This window comes from Sparus aurata, chromosome 1 (genome assembly GCF_900880675.1).
Source record: "Sparus aurata chromosome 1, fSpaAur1.1, whole genome shotgun sequence".
Taxonomy (NCBI): domain Eukaryota; kingdom Metazoa; phylum Chordata; class Actinopteri; order Spariformes; family Sparidae; genus Sparus; species Sparus aurata.
Window position 1 is genome coordinate 27,997,753 of NC_044187.1, and position 14,107 is coordinate 28,011,859.

General features: G+C 41.0%; 1 protein-coding gene across 1 annotated transcript in view; it reads right to left on the reverse strand.

Annotated features, from left to right (window-relative positions):
• LOC115582857 (complement C3-like) overlaps positions 1-14,107 on the reverse strand; it is a 40,490-nt gene that overhangs the window by 15,352 nt on the left and 11,031 nt on the right. The window contains exons 19-30 of the mRNA XM_030419081.1: positions 13,959-14,079; positions 13,765-13,853; positions 13,527-13,666; positions 12,432-12,647; positions 11,387-11,450; positions 11,194-11,283; positions 9,695-9,901; positions 5,983-6,058; positions 5,682-5,841; positions 1,653-1,748; positions 732-882; positions 444-529 (exon numbers count right to left, since the gene is read on the reverse strand). Coding sequence (XP_030274941.1) covers positions 444-529; positions 732-882; positions 1,653-1,748; positions 5,682-5,841; positions 5,983-6,058; positions 9,695-9,901; positions 11,194-11,283; positions 11,387-11,450; positions 12,432-12,647; positions 13,527-13,666; positions 13,765-13,853; positions 13,959-14,079 — 1,496 coding nt within the window. The remainder of the gene's footprint in view (positions 1-443; positions 530-731; positions 883-1,652; positions 1,749-5,681; positions 5,842-5,982; positions 6,059-9,694; positions 9,902-11,193; positions 11,284-11,386; positions 11,451-12,431; positions 12,648-13,526; positions 13,667-13,764; positions 13,854-13,958; positions 14,080-14,107) is intronic.

Here is a 14,107-nt window from a genome sequence, read left to right on the forward strand (position 1 = left end):
ATGAGAATACTGATCGTGACCCATCGACCTCCACACCCAGTAAACGGAGGAAACGGAGGCAGCTCAATCCTCCTGCCCTGTCCAAACCTGGCAACCCGACAGCTGGAATTACTTTTTTGTTGTCGCGACTACGATCTTGAGACACTAGATGGCGGCATTCAGCTCATATTCCATATTTCACCTTTAAATAAAGTAAACATTATGACTAATATAACAAAATCGGAATAGTCATAATAATAAAAAAATGAATGACTAACAGTCAGGGAAGACAGGCTACATTTGATTTGATAAGGGCTGTAAGGGACCTAGAAAATGCAGAGGGGTGGTCCTGGTCCAAAAAAACCTTCAACCCCTCTGGTCTTTCAGTGAGGCAGCATGAATGATGATTTGTATGTATTCTGTCGCATGACATCTGTGGTCAAACACAAATTGGACATGCTCACCTTGACCTTGACCAGAGCAAGAAGAGCATAAGCTGTGGCCTCCAGTGTGTAAAGATTTGAATAAGGTACTGGCCAGTGCGACGAATCTGAGAAGGAGACACACAAGGGCGATTGCCCTGCTTTTAGGTCGAAGATAGGTAAGGTTGTCTGCAATATTGTACTGAGAAAAAATTATAATACACAATGGACCAGACCAATGTCTCGGTCGGCTCTAATTTTTGGCAAATTCAGAATCTTTACACCTGGGGACTGTATATGAATTATTCGAATATTTCTGTGTGACGACACCTGGGGAAGCAAATTTGTAGAGGATCGTCCGGTCCAGTTTGTTTGCATTGGCCAGAGCGTATGACGTCATGGCAACAGCATATGAGTAAGTGAGCCTGGGCAGACGCGTCTCCAGGTAAGCCACTGCTTTGTCTATACTACGTTGCAGACCCTGGACACAAGGGAAAGAAAGGGAGGAGAAAGGAGAATAGGCAGGGGACAGTCAGACAACACAGTCAGTATTTTAAATACCCAGTTAGAGATGTTGTAACATTTGATCCTGGAATAATGACTGAGAAGGAGATTGGCTCCTCTGTTACTCTCCTCTGTGTCTAATGAGCTGTACTGAGCTGCTCGCATTAGTTCCAGTAACTATTGGGGTGTGAGATAGTGATGTTATCCTCAAAAGAGCGTACCGGGTACACTAGGGTCTACCAGAGACTCTAAGAGAGTATCACAGCAAGATGTTGGTTCCTCGCTTTAATACTTTCAAAATGTAATAAAAAAAAGAATCTATAATTTCCCTAAAATGCATTAAAACCAAAGTAAAGAGCCTGTTTTGAAAATGTAAGGAGTAGAAAGTATAGATATCAGTGTTAAATGTAGGGAGTAAAATTAAAAAGTTGTCAGAAAAATAAATAGTAAGGTAAAGTAAAGAAACCTGAAAAATATACTTATGCACAGTTAGAAAGTATTTGTACTTTCAAACCTCTGCTCGTAATGATAACAGAAAAAATAATGATCCCACCTTCACAAAAGAAAATCTACAGTGGCAGCGTGCCATGTTTACAGAATAAATAACAGAAGGGCTTTAAGATGAGGAAGAGGAGTCCAGACAGACCCACGGGACATCTGTTCAGACAGTGAGCTGAGAGGGACACAACTTTGAAAAAGAAGGGTAAGAGGAAAAGAGAAAACAATGTATGGAGGTGAAGTACTCACAGTAACACTTTTGTTACATAGTGTGTGTGACTCCTGCATGGCAATGAGGCAGAAGGCCGTCATGGAGGCGTCTGAATCTCTGCCTTCCACATCACCCTACAAGTACACACACAAAAACTTTTTTAAGAACATGACAGTCAATGACATGTAACTGTTTCTTTCTCGATAAGATCATTTTTTACATCGAGTTGAAAATTCAGGGAGCGGGTGATATTGCGGCTGAGACAGGCATTGACGTGGCTGTTCGGAGCTGTGGCCGTAAGGTCTCTGGTGCCTGTCGTGGCGGCAATCCCCAAACCCGGTGGTGGACACCGGAAGTAAGGGATGCTGTCAAGCTGAAGAAGGAGTCCTATCGAGCCTGGTTGGCTCGGGGGACTCCTGAGGCAGCTGACGGGGTACCGGCAGGCCAAGCGTGCTGCAGCACGGGCGGTCACGGAAGCAAAAACTCGTGTCTGGGAAAAGTTCAGAGAGGCCATGGAGGAGGACTGCCGGTCAGCCTCGAGGAAATTCTGGCAAACCATCCGGCGCCTCAGGAGGGGGAAGTAGCCCTCCACCAACACTGTTTACGGTGGAGGTGGGGAGCTGTTGACCTCGACTGGGGATATCGTCGGGCGGTGGAAGGAATACTTCGAGGATCTCCTCAATCCCACTGACACGCCTTCCATAGAGGAAGCAGAGGCTGGGGACTCAGAGGTTGATTAATTCATCACCCAAGCCGAAGTCACTGAGGTAGTTGGGAAGCTCCTTAGTGGCAAAGCACTGGGGGTGGATGAGATCCGCCCTGAGTACCTCAAGTCTCTGGATGTTGTGGGGCTGTCTTGGCTGACACGTCTCTGCAGCATCGCGTGGTAGTCGGGGACAGTGCCTCTGGACTGGCAGACCGGGGTGTTGGTCCCTCTATTCAAAAAGAGGGACCGGAGGGTGTGTTCCAACCAGAGCCGGCCCTGAGCATAGGCAGTATAGGCAAATGCTAGGGGCGCCGTCATACGGGGGGCGCTGAAAACGGGGGAGAAAAAAAAAGAAAAAAAAAGAAATAAAAATATATATATTTATCCAGTGCCATTACTAGCAGTATTATTTCGAAATATTATATAAGCCCACAGCAATATAACGTCATAGCAAGGACTATTAAATAACGGAGAGGCCTTTTTTCTGCATTCTGGCTCGTTGCATAGTACCTGTCCTCTGTGAGGGGGGCATGTCGAGAGGCGAGCTGCCTGAATCTGACCGGACCTATACCCCAAGACCCAGAGAGAGATTAATGATACTGTAGGTCCAAACCACAAGGTCCAAAAGACTGAAACCATCTGGCACCCAGTGAAGGAAAAGAAGGAAAGAAGAGGAAGGAAAACGTGAAGAAGATACAGGTACAGTAACGTCAATGTGATGAAGCGAATTAAATTAATAGTTTAATGATCGTAGTTACCGTTGTTGGAGCAGAGTGTTAGCTTGCTAGCTTACTTCGGACGATAGCAGCATTGTTTGATAATCAATAAATAGCTGAGTCGACGTGTGTTAATGTTACCTTAAATTAATCAGGGACATTTGGAAAGTTAACGTTAGACCTGTTCAGGTGTTATTTTACAGGTGTCTTTCCTGCTAGTATGTCAGTTAAATGCTATTAGTTTTCCATCCCCTTTGTAATAGTGTAGCTGTAAGCCTTTGGTTTATTGTGTCACAGTTTATGTTTGTTAAAGTTTACATCAGTGTTAAAGTGCAGTTAAAGTGTATTACTGTTAATACTCCACACCTTAGCTTTCCCATATCATTCATAGGCGAAATATATACACTGCACTTGCACTCTGGTTAGACTATATTGCTTTTCGATGACAATAAAGTTGAATGAATCTCATCACATTTTCATCATTAGTCTATATTAGTCTTATGTATAGCACACATCAAGCATCGGTTGTTGTTGGTTATTTTTAATTAAAATCTAACATGCAGTGGTCACATATACTTCTTTTCTCTCTTAAGATGCACTCTTAACATATTTCACCACCACTCCAGTGACACAGCATCAGGTGCTCCTGTCCATCTACCTCAGCACAGCAGAGTGACAGCATCAAGACTAAAAACTGACTGGTCATCTCTTCTTACTGACAAAGTGAGATAAGAGTTAGTTCATAGAGGACCATTTCAAATAAAAAAGCAGTGACACATTTCCCAAAAACAAAGATGGGAGAGTGTCAACATGACTTTTGTACCAGAGTCTTTGTCAATGCTGATAAAAATCAAAAGAAGCTGGCTGATGTACTCAAACAGAAATGATACATTGCACTGCTACTGCTGCTAAATGTTTTCTCCAAAATAATACAGACTTAATAAGGAAGGACTAAAGGACTGGACAAATGCAAGCCACTTGCGGAAGGTTCATGAGGATAGCCAGGAGCACAATACCCACATGGCAATATGGAAGGAGTCGGAGGTCATTTTGCAAAGCGGCTGACAATAGATAAGTGAGAGATTGCACTTGCTGCGGCTGAGAGATAATATGTTTGCACAGTGCCTTATTTATATTGTATTTTTATCACTTGTTTCTTTCCTTAGTTTTTATTTGGTGTGATATTTTTGACTTAAAAGAAATAAAATCTTGAATACATACATACAGTTTCTGTGTAAGTGTATGAAAATTGATTGTATAATTGATTGCGATGCAAGAGGGCACTGGCTAAGATTTTGCCTAGGGCACCAAATTACTCAGGGCCGGCACTGGTTCCAACTACCGGATCACACTCTTCAGCCTCCCTGGGAAAGTCTACTCCAGGGTACTGGAGAGGAGAATTCGGCTGATAGTCAAACCTCAGATTCAGGAGGAACAGTGCAGTTTTCGTTTTTTTTCATGGCCGTGTAACACTGGACCAGCTCTATACCCTCCGCAGGGTGCTCTAGGGTTCATGGGAGTTTGCCCAACCAGTCCACATGTGTTTTGTGGACTTGGAGAAGGCATTCGACCGTGTCCCTCGTAGCATTCTGTGGGTGGTGCTCGGGGAGTACGGGGTCAGAGGCCCTCTGCTAAGGGCTGTACGGTCCCTGTACGACAGAAGCAGTAGCCTGGTTTGCATTGCCGGCAGTTAGTCAGACCTGTTCCCGGTGCATGTTGGACTCCGGCAGGGCTGCCCTTTGTCACCGGTTCTGTTCATTATTTTTATGGACAGAATTTCTAGGCGTAGTCAGGGGCCGGAGGGGGTCTGGTTCGGGAGCCACTGGATTCCATCTCTGCTTTTTGCGGACGATGTTGTCTTGTTGGCTCCATCGAGCCAGGACCTCCAGCATGTCCTGGGGCGGTTTGCAGCCAAGTGTGAAGCAGCTTGGATGAAGATCAGCACCTCCAAGTCTGAGGCCATGGTTCTCGACCGGAAAAAGCTGGCTTGCTCCCTCCGGGTTGGGGGAGAGTTCTTGCCTCAAGTGCAGGAGTTTAAGTATCTTGGGGTCTTGTTCACGAGTGAGGGAAGGATGGAGTGTGAGACTGACAGGGGGATCGGTGCTGCGGCCGTTGTATCGGTCTGTCGTGGTGAAGAAAGAGCTGAGCCGAAGGCGAAGCTCTCGATTTACCTGTCAATCTACGTTCCTACCCTCACCTATGGTCATGAACTTTGGGTCATGACCGAAAGAGTAATAGAATAATACAAGAATAATACAAGCGGCCGAAATGAGTTTCCTCCGCAGGGTGGCAGGGCACTCCCTTAGAGATAGGGTGAGGAGCTCTGTCACCCGGGAGGAGCTCGGAGTAGAGCCACTGCTCCTCAGCATTGAGAGGAGCCAGCTGGGGTGGCTCGGGCATCTGTATCGGATGCCCCCTGGACGCCTTCCTCGGGAGGTGTTCACACGCTGGAGTGACTATGTCACTCAGCTGGCCTGGGAACGCCTTGGGATCCTCCCGGACGAGCTAGAGGAAGTGTCCGGGGAGAGGGAAGTCTAGGCGTCCCTGCTCGGACAGCTGCCCCTGCGACCCGGCCCTGGATAAGCGGAGGAAAAAGGATGGATGGATGGATGAAAAATTAATGTCAACAAAAATGATACACTCACGCGCATTGAACTACTGAACACATATCCATCTTCTGTAAACATGCCATCAGGTCGCTGTGCGTTGAGAGTCAGATACTTGACAGCGTCACAAATGAGGTTCTTTTGCGCTGCCACCAGACTGTTGCCCATGGCAAACACCTTGGCAACATAAGCTGTCAGCCTTTGAGAGGAGCGGAGAGGAGGCTGTTATAGTATAATTTCATTTATTTGCACATGAAATACACCTATAGTCAGGATGTAAGTGAGAGGTAGATGTGCAAACATTAAGACATGACTTCATAAAAAAGTCTGGATGCCTCACCAGGTGCTGCTTTTGGAGTCACGAAAGACAGCAAAAGACCCATCATCTTTACGGTAGGGGAGCTGATTCTGGTAGCCTGGACCCAAACAAAACACACAAAGATTTTTTTGACCACCATACAGCTCTACTGAATCTTATTCATTTTGAGGAGACATTGTATTACTCTGGTCTTGAGTTAAACCAAATGCAAGTGTATATATCTATAAATACACAAGTATGTATTCTGTAAGAATTACACACTTGTGTGTTAAGATTTAATAGAAGACATCTTGCTATATTTATGTTATTTTATTTGTCTTTATTTGCGTATATTTGGTATGAGGTAATCCAAAAGTAACAGAAAGTAATCAAGTGAAATTACTTCAATATGGTGATACTTGGATTAGTTTACTGGCTGTATTTTTTAAACGGGTAATAAGTATTGTAGTATAGTATAAGAATATTATCTATTTTTAAAAGTAACCCTCCCAACCCTGGTTACAGCATCTGTCATATGATTCTGATGGCAGTTTTTGAGAGACAATCCTGGTGAAAACCTCTCTAGTCTATGTGTTTGCATTCAGACAACTTTTTGTGTCAGCAGCTTGGACCTCTGGGTCAGGGGTGGCATGCATGGCTTTCTATCACACTGTATTTTTTATACCACTTCTAGCAATTCCGAAACTTTACAATCACACGCAAAGGGCATTAAAGCTGCTGTAAGCATTGTCATCATTTTAACTAAGTTCCTGTTTTGCAGATACCAATCTCTTTCTACATCTACATAAATATAAATATAAATATAAATATAAAAACAAATTGACATCTATTATGAGACTGCACAAAAGATACTATTTTGATCATTTGCTGCAAAAACACAAAAATAACATTAAGGGTACCTGGAGAGTGCTCAATGGTTTGATAAAAAAAAAACTGTAGTAAAAATGATTTTCCAACATATTTTGTAAAAAATGACAATTCAAGTATTGAAAATCCAGAGGAAATTGCTAATGAGTTTAATGATTTTTTTGTCAATGTAGGCCCAAATTTAGCAAGGGAAATTAGTGATGTAGACCATAATTATGATTTTGCATTCAACAGTAACAACTCAATGTTTCTTGGTGGAGTTTGTGAGAGTTATGTATTAAAAGTGGTACGGAAGTTTAAGAGTAAAAAATCCACAGATGATAATACTATTGATTGTCACTTATAAAGGAAGTAATGGACTGTGTCCTCAAACCATTTACTTATATATGTAATAAATCTTTTTAAACAGGTATTTTTCCTGATATGATGAAAATGGCTAAGGTGGTCCCAATCTATAAAAATGGTGACAAACATATTATATCAAATTACAGACCTGTGTCTTTGCTACCTCAGTTTTCAAAAATACTCGAAAAATTGTTTGTAAACAGACTGGATAATTTTATGGAGAAATATGAGTTACCGAGTGACCATCAATATGGGTTTAGGAGCAACTGGTCAACATCCTTAGCACTGATGGAATTTGTAGAAAATATAGCTACAGCTATAGAGAAGAAACAATATGCTGTAGGTGATTTTGTTGATTTACGCAAAGCGTTTGATACAATTAATCATTCCTTACTACTGCAGAAATTGGAGTGTTATGGAATAAGAGGTGTTACACTAAATTGGATAAGAAGGTATTTAAATAATAGGTTTCAGTATGTAAAAATTAATAATACTTTGTCACTTTTAGGAAAAGTCACTTGTGGTGTACCACAGGGTTCGGTATTGGGACCTAAGTTATCTATACTTTATTTGAATGATATTTGTACAGTATTTAATAAGTTGAAATTCATTACATTTGTGGATGATACACATTTATTTTGTTCAGAACCAGACATTAAAGAATTGTTGTCAACAGTAGAAAAGGAGTTGATCATGTTAAAAGGTTTGATATTAATAAGTTATCATTAAATGAAAATAAAACAAAATGTATGGTGTTTGGTGGTGTTAGGGCTAATTGTGAAATTAAAAGAATATATGAGATTAAATTCTTGGGAGTAATTTTAGATCATAAATTCAGTTGGAAGCCACATATAGAATATATTAAAAAATAGCTAAATCTATTGGTATTATTTACAAAGTAGGGGATTTGTTAAACAATAAATGTCTGCGTATATTATGCTTCTCACTTATAATGCCATATATGTCATATTGTGTTGAAGTTTGGGGAAATACATGCAGGACATACATAGACCCTATAATACACTATTTATAAAGTCTGGCATCTTAAAATTCTTAGACATTGTATATATAAAAACATTAGAAATATTATTTCGAGCAAAGAATAAAAGCCTTCCCACCTGTATTAAACATTTTTTTTAAATTGAGAGAAAAAAACTATAATTTAAGAGGATTGCGTGTCTTTGAAATATGTAAAGTGAGAACTAATGTTAAAAATAGATGTGTTTCATTTTTGGGAGTTAAATTATGGAATGGACTTAGTGATGAACTGAAATTGTGTAGATCACTACTATCACCTACAAAATATCAACCGACTCCGTCCCTCCCTCACCCCCAGCACTGCCTCCATCCTTGTCCACAGTCTTATCACCTCCCGTTTAGATTACTGCAACTCTCTTCTTCTCGGTCTCCCTCACAAGTCCCTCCATAAGCTTCAACTGGTTAAAAACTCTGCTGCACGAATCATCACCAAAATCCCTTCTTCCCACCACATTACCCCCATCCTACAGCAGCTTCACTGGCTCCCGATCAAACAAAGAATTCAATTCAAAATCCTTCTGTACACTTTCAAAGCTATTCACAACTTCGCCCCTCCTTACTTGTCTGATCTCCTTCGCATCTCCACTCCAGCATGCTCCCTCAGATCCTCCTCTTCCCTCCGCCTCACTGTCCTCCCTGTACACCTCCGCACCATGGGGAGAAGAGCTTTCAGCCGCTCTGCTCCCCAGCTCTGGAACTCCTTACCACCCGACACCTGTAATACCAACTCTCTCCCTGTTTTCAAAACCAGACTCAAAACCTACCTGTTTAAAACTGCCTATTCACTCCACCCCTAACTGTTACACCGCCCTACCTCTATTGTTGATTTATTAATTGTTTTTCACTGTATGTTCATTGATGTTTTGAATGTTGTTTATTGTATGTTTTTTTTCTTTGAATTTGGATGTCTGAATGTTGTTCTATTGAATGTTTTAAATTGATGTTTTTTTTATCCATTGTTTTATTCTGATGTCCCCCTGTAAAGTGTCCTTGAGTGTCTTGAAAGGTGCTTCTTAAATAAAATGTATTATTATTATCATTATTATCACTGTTGAGTTTCAAAAAAACATTGAAAGGTAAAATAATTAAGGATTACAATGTAAAATGACTGAAATGTGAAATGATTAAGAAGTTAGAATTTAGAGTACATTTTTGTTATGTTTTTTTTGTGTTTTCTTCTTCTTTATATATTACTGATATTTTGGGTTATTTCATGGATTGCACAGGACAGGCAAAAATAAGCCTAGGCTTCAGCCTATTCCTTTTTCGGTTACAGAGTTTGTTTAAAATTTTGATTTTGTCTGTATGGTAATATTTGCCAGTTGATTGCACATAATTTAAGTATTTTATATTGTAACCGAAATAAAACTATTCATCATCAAAAAAAATCCTGATTGGATAAAGTGGGCAGGGATACCAGAAATTAATTTTATCCTTTACTGCATGAGCAGGAGGAGGACAGTGTGTGTGTGTGCGCGCTTACCAGTCTTGATGTGTTGGAGGGCTTCAGCACGTTTCTCAAAACCAACAGCTTCCCACTGATTGGTTTTGTCCAAATATGTGGCTGCAATCACAGGTAGAGTCATGGCGGCCATGTTCTGCTCTCCACAGCCGTAGGGCTTTTGGATCAGAGTACCCATTGATTGTCCACTAATAGCATTCTCCACCAGTGCAGATACTTGTTCTCTCCCTGCATACAGACACAGACACAGAAAAACCTAAACGTTATAAACCAACGAAACATCTAAACCAACCTGCGAGTGCGAAGATCCCTCAGAACATTTCCATCTATCTATGAATCACACATAACCTGTGTTAAGTTGCAGTGGTAGCAGACTAAGAGGGGTATTCCAGGCTCAACAATGTCTCCTACCAGTCAGACTTGCTCGGAAAAACCTCCAAGGGAAGGTTCCCAGGAGACATCCTAATCAGATGCCTGAACTACTTCAACATGAAGGAGTCAGCTGAAGTCCCTTAAAGAAAAAAACATGTATCCATCTGTTGTGACATTTTGAAGATGTGTTAATGTGCTGTGACATGAGCACATGTGGAATACATATTACCACAAGTTGTAACATGTGAAGCACATTTGGGAAAAAGGCGCCTCAGTCCCTACATGGCGCTTCTCCTTTTCATACCACCAACAGATGGCTCAACCGGTTTATGGCTTGCCCTGGGTATCAAAGGATGCTCACAAGTTTTACATGAGGTATTATAGGTTTATATGTGGTGCTCAGAACACATGTGCTATTTGCATATTTATATATTTCCTGTGAAAAGGTCCTGTAGGGAGGGAATTGTCAGGTCCATCAGGGAGATGTAACACACCTGCACTGCCTGGCTCATCTGTATCTAAGCTGGCTGCAGGCCATGCTCTGGTTCTCTCCCCTTCACCATGCTAGACCCCATTCCTCCACATGTATATAATTTGCTGAGCTTTAACTTACAGCTCACAACACAATCATACACTCCTGACAAAACTGATAATACTGATGTTTGTCAATTTGTAGCAGTGACCCATGCAGTGATCAAATAAAGGTCATCAGTTGGTCCTGAGAATTTGTGTTCAGTCCTGACTCTAGCAACATTTACTTGGACCCCAGTACTGTTAACCATTGACAGCGGTTCCTTTGGCAACAAGTAAAGTGATCTGTTCATCAAGTAACAGTAAATCACCAGGGGTTCATTAGGACATTAGAGAGAAAACCCACAAAATTGTATCCATAAATTCAATCTCATAGTCATGGTCATTTGCATGGGTTTACCATGGATTTTAACATGGGTTTATCATCTAACCCCATGGGTTTCACATGTGAGTTTTCACAGGGGAATGTATATGTAATCCACATTCTATTCTATAAAAATATTCCAAAACCAAAAGAATGTAAGAGCATAGTGCACTTGTATGCACCAATGCAGAGATTATCGCACAGGTATATCGTACATCACAAACCATTGTGCAAATATAACAAGATATCTCACCTGTTGCAAAGATCTGTGTTGTAGAAGGCGTGTTTGGAGCCATATCTTTTTTAGGAATTCTACTGTTGATAATTACTTCTTGGACACCACCTACAGAGAGAAACAGTGGGAAAGTTGGGGGATCACTTAGCAAATGATGAACACATAATGTTTCTAAATTACTATACCGTCACTATTTAATGGGTGAACTCACCTACACCTTTATTAGCTGGGTCTAGAGTTACAGTCTGAGAAGATTTAACCAGTACACCTGGAGGCTGGAAAAACAAGAAATAAAACAAACATTAAAAATCTAAGCTATTTTTTAGTATTCTTTACATGCCAATGTGTAACAACTATATTACTTGTTTGATAAAATATCCTATCTTGTCTTTCTTATTTATGGGTCATGCAGTAGGAATTTGTTCAAATTTAAGCCCCAAAAAGTTGTCTGTTTCACATAACCGACTTCAACCTGGGTGTCTGTGTCTTGTTTCCGACCAACAATCAATGTTGACCACATTCGTACCAAGTCTTCTGACCCACTGTTCAGCAACACTTCCCCAGGCCCCTTCACTGTGATTCCCTCACTGTCCACCAGTCGCCGCTAAGACTTTTCTCCTGTGTTGTCCAGCCAATTCTCCAGACCTTCTACAGGTTCCTGTTTCCATTTTCCTTCATCAGTCCTGTAGTACTTATACCAGCCTCTTTCCCTAAGTCTGTGTCAGACTGTTCAAGTTTCTAATGTCCAAGGCTCCTATGTGCTTTGCTTTCGAGCCACATGAACCTGCCTGCAAGTGGATTTTAGCTGCTAATCACTGAAATGTTCCTGTCTGCTAGGACTGCCTATATTCCTGACTTTCCCATCTTGACGCACACTTACATGCCTGACATGAAATAGACAACTTTTCAACAGTGATGTGTAAGGATTTTTGGAGACTACAGGTACATGATGTGATTTTTTTTTTTAGGGAGTTTAGATAAGAAAAAGCTGCTGGGGCATGTTCGAACACTGTATTATGTTGTCACATTTTGGGGATTTGATGAGTATGACTATATTCAATTCTATAGCGAGTGGCTACAAAAACAAAACCCAGCAGAACATCTGTCCAAATTGGTTTCCCAGCATGAAAGTAGCATTAAAGGCTGGAGATGAAATGCTAAATTCCAAACATATGCATTACTACAATAAATAAATATACTGTTCACTGTGGCATAAAAAGGCTCTAAATTCACTACGTGGAGTGTGTTTCCCTTACCACCACCCGCAGCTTCCTCATAACTCCATCATAGAGCGATGAGTCTTTAACAGCTGCTTTGACTTCAATGGGATAATCTTCTTCATCCTTCATGGGAATAATGATGAAGGGTACAGATCGTGTAGTTTGGGGCCCAACTTTGACCTCCTGACGATATTTTCCACGTCTAGAGGCTGAACTGCACACATGTGGCGTCTCAATCAGATCCACACGCACCTTGAAAATGACATGAGAAAAGATGGAGAAAGACACTGAGGAGATCCAAAAGATCAAAGATTTAGACTCCCAAGTGCACAGGTGGTCAAGTGGTTAAGAGTGCATGCCATATATGCAGTGGACCCCGGTCTTACTGCATGTCACATCCCCCTCATCTCTCATTTCCTGTCTATCCACTTTCAGAAAAGATGAAGACCCCCCCCATAGCGTGGGTAATAAGGATCATAATCATCAGTTTTGATATTGATCACATTCTTAATTTGAATAACTGTGATGCTTTACATTGTTTCTTGGACTGTAATGAAATGTAATTAAGTATCTGTGATACCTGTACTTTTCCCCCATTTTTTGCTGCCTTCCACTCCACTACATCTTGGAGGCAAACTTTGTACATTTTATTCCACTAGATTTATTTGATTTAGGTCATTTATTTTATTGGCAATAAAATGCCAATAAAATAAATTACCCAATTGGAATGAAAAAACATTACATATCTGATCGGATAACCAATCAGGCTGATAATCTGTAGAGCCAGAGTATATAGCATATACTGTACAATTCATTACGTGTACTTAGGATACTTGAAATGTATTACCAGAAAATTACTTTTTTAAACTATTGTACAGGGGGTTTGTACAGCTGGTAGAGAGGGCAACCCATGTACCTCCCTCACTCTCTCCCCCATCTCCTGCCACTCTCTAAGCTGTCCCAATCTAGCTGTAAACAACCCAAAAAAAGTTTATCTAAAAAAAAGAAACATTTAATATTAGATTAGAATCTTTCACTTGAGTAAATCTTTTACTTGAGTAAATAATTTAAGCATGACCTCTGGGTGTTTTAAACAACACTGTTCCTAAAGGTTTAATTTATTCTACTTACAGTGATAGGATCAGGGCTGTAGTTGTGAAGGATAGCCCTGACTTCTATCTGCTCTCCTCGAACAGCTGAGTAGGGCAGCCTGAGATCAATGAAGAATTCCTTCCGGACAATTACCTCTAATGGTTCCCCGACACAGATTCCTTAAAGATAAGAGGGATACCAAAGAGAGTAATGACAAATACAAAGAAATTATAAAAAGTGTGGAATGGGAGACAGATTGTATTCACTGAATCCTCACCGTGAGTTCTTGACAGACTGATTCCAGTGAACTGCCAGGTTGTGATTGAGTCTTGCAAAGGAACATTTTTCTGCAATGTCGTGGTGTCACTGAAACAAAAGACAAGCTTAGACACTTCCAGAGGTCTAGGGGAGCCATACATTTCTAAAAGTAATGGGTGGGATTGTTGTGTGTACAGGTTTCAGTTGTCTCACCAGTTTGGAGTCTGTTTAGGGCAAGTAGGCAGTTTGATATCTGACCACAGCCAACTTTCAGGGAATTTGGTGCGGGAAACAATTTCACTACTGTCCATGTAACTGTTGTCTTCCTGATCAGCTAAAGTGTTATTAAAATAGTTAATACA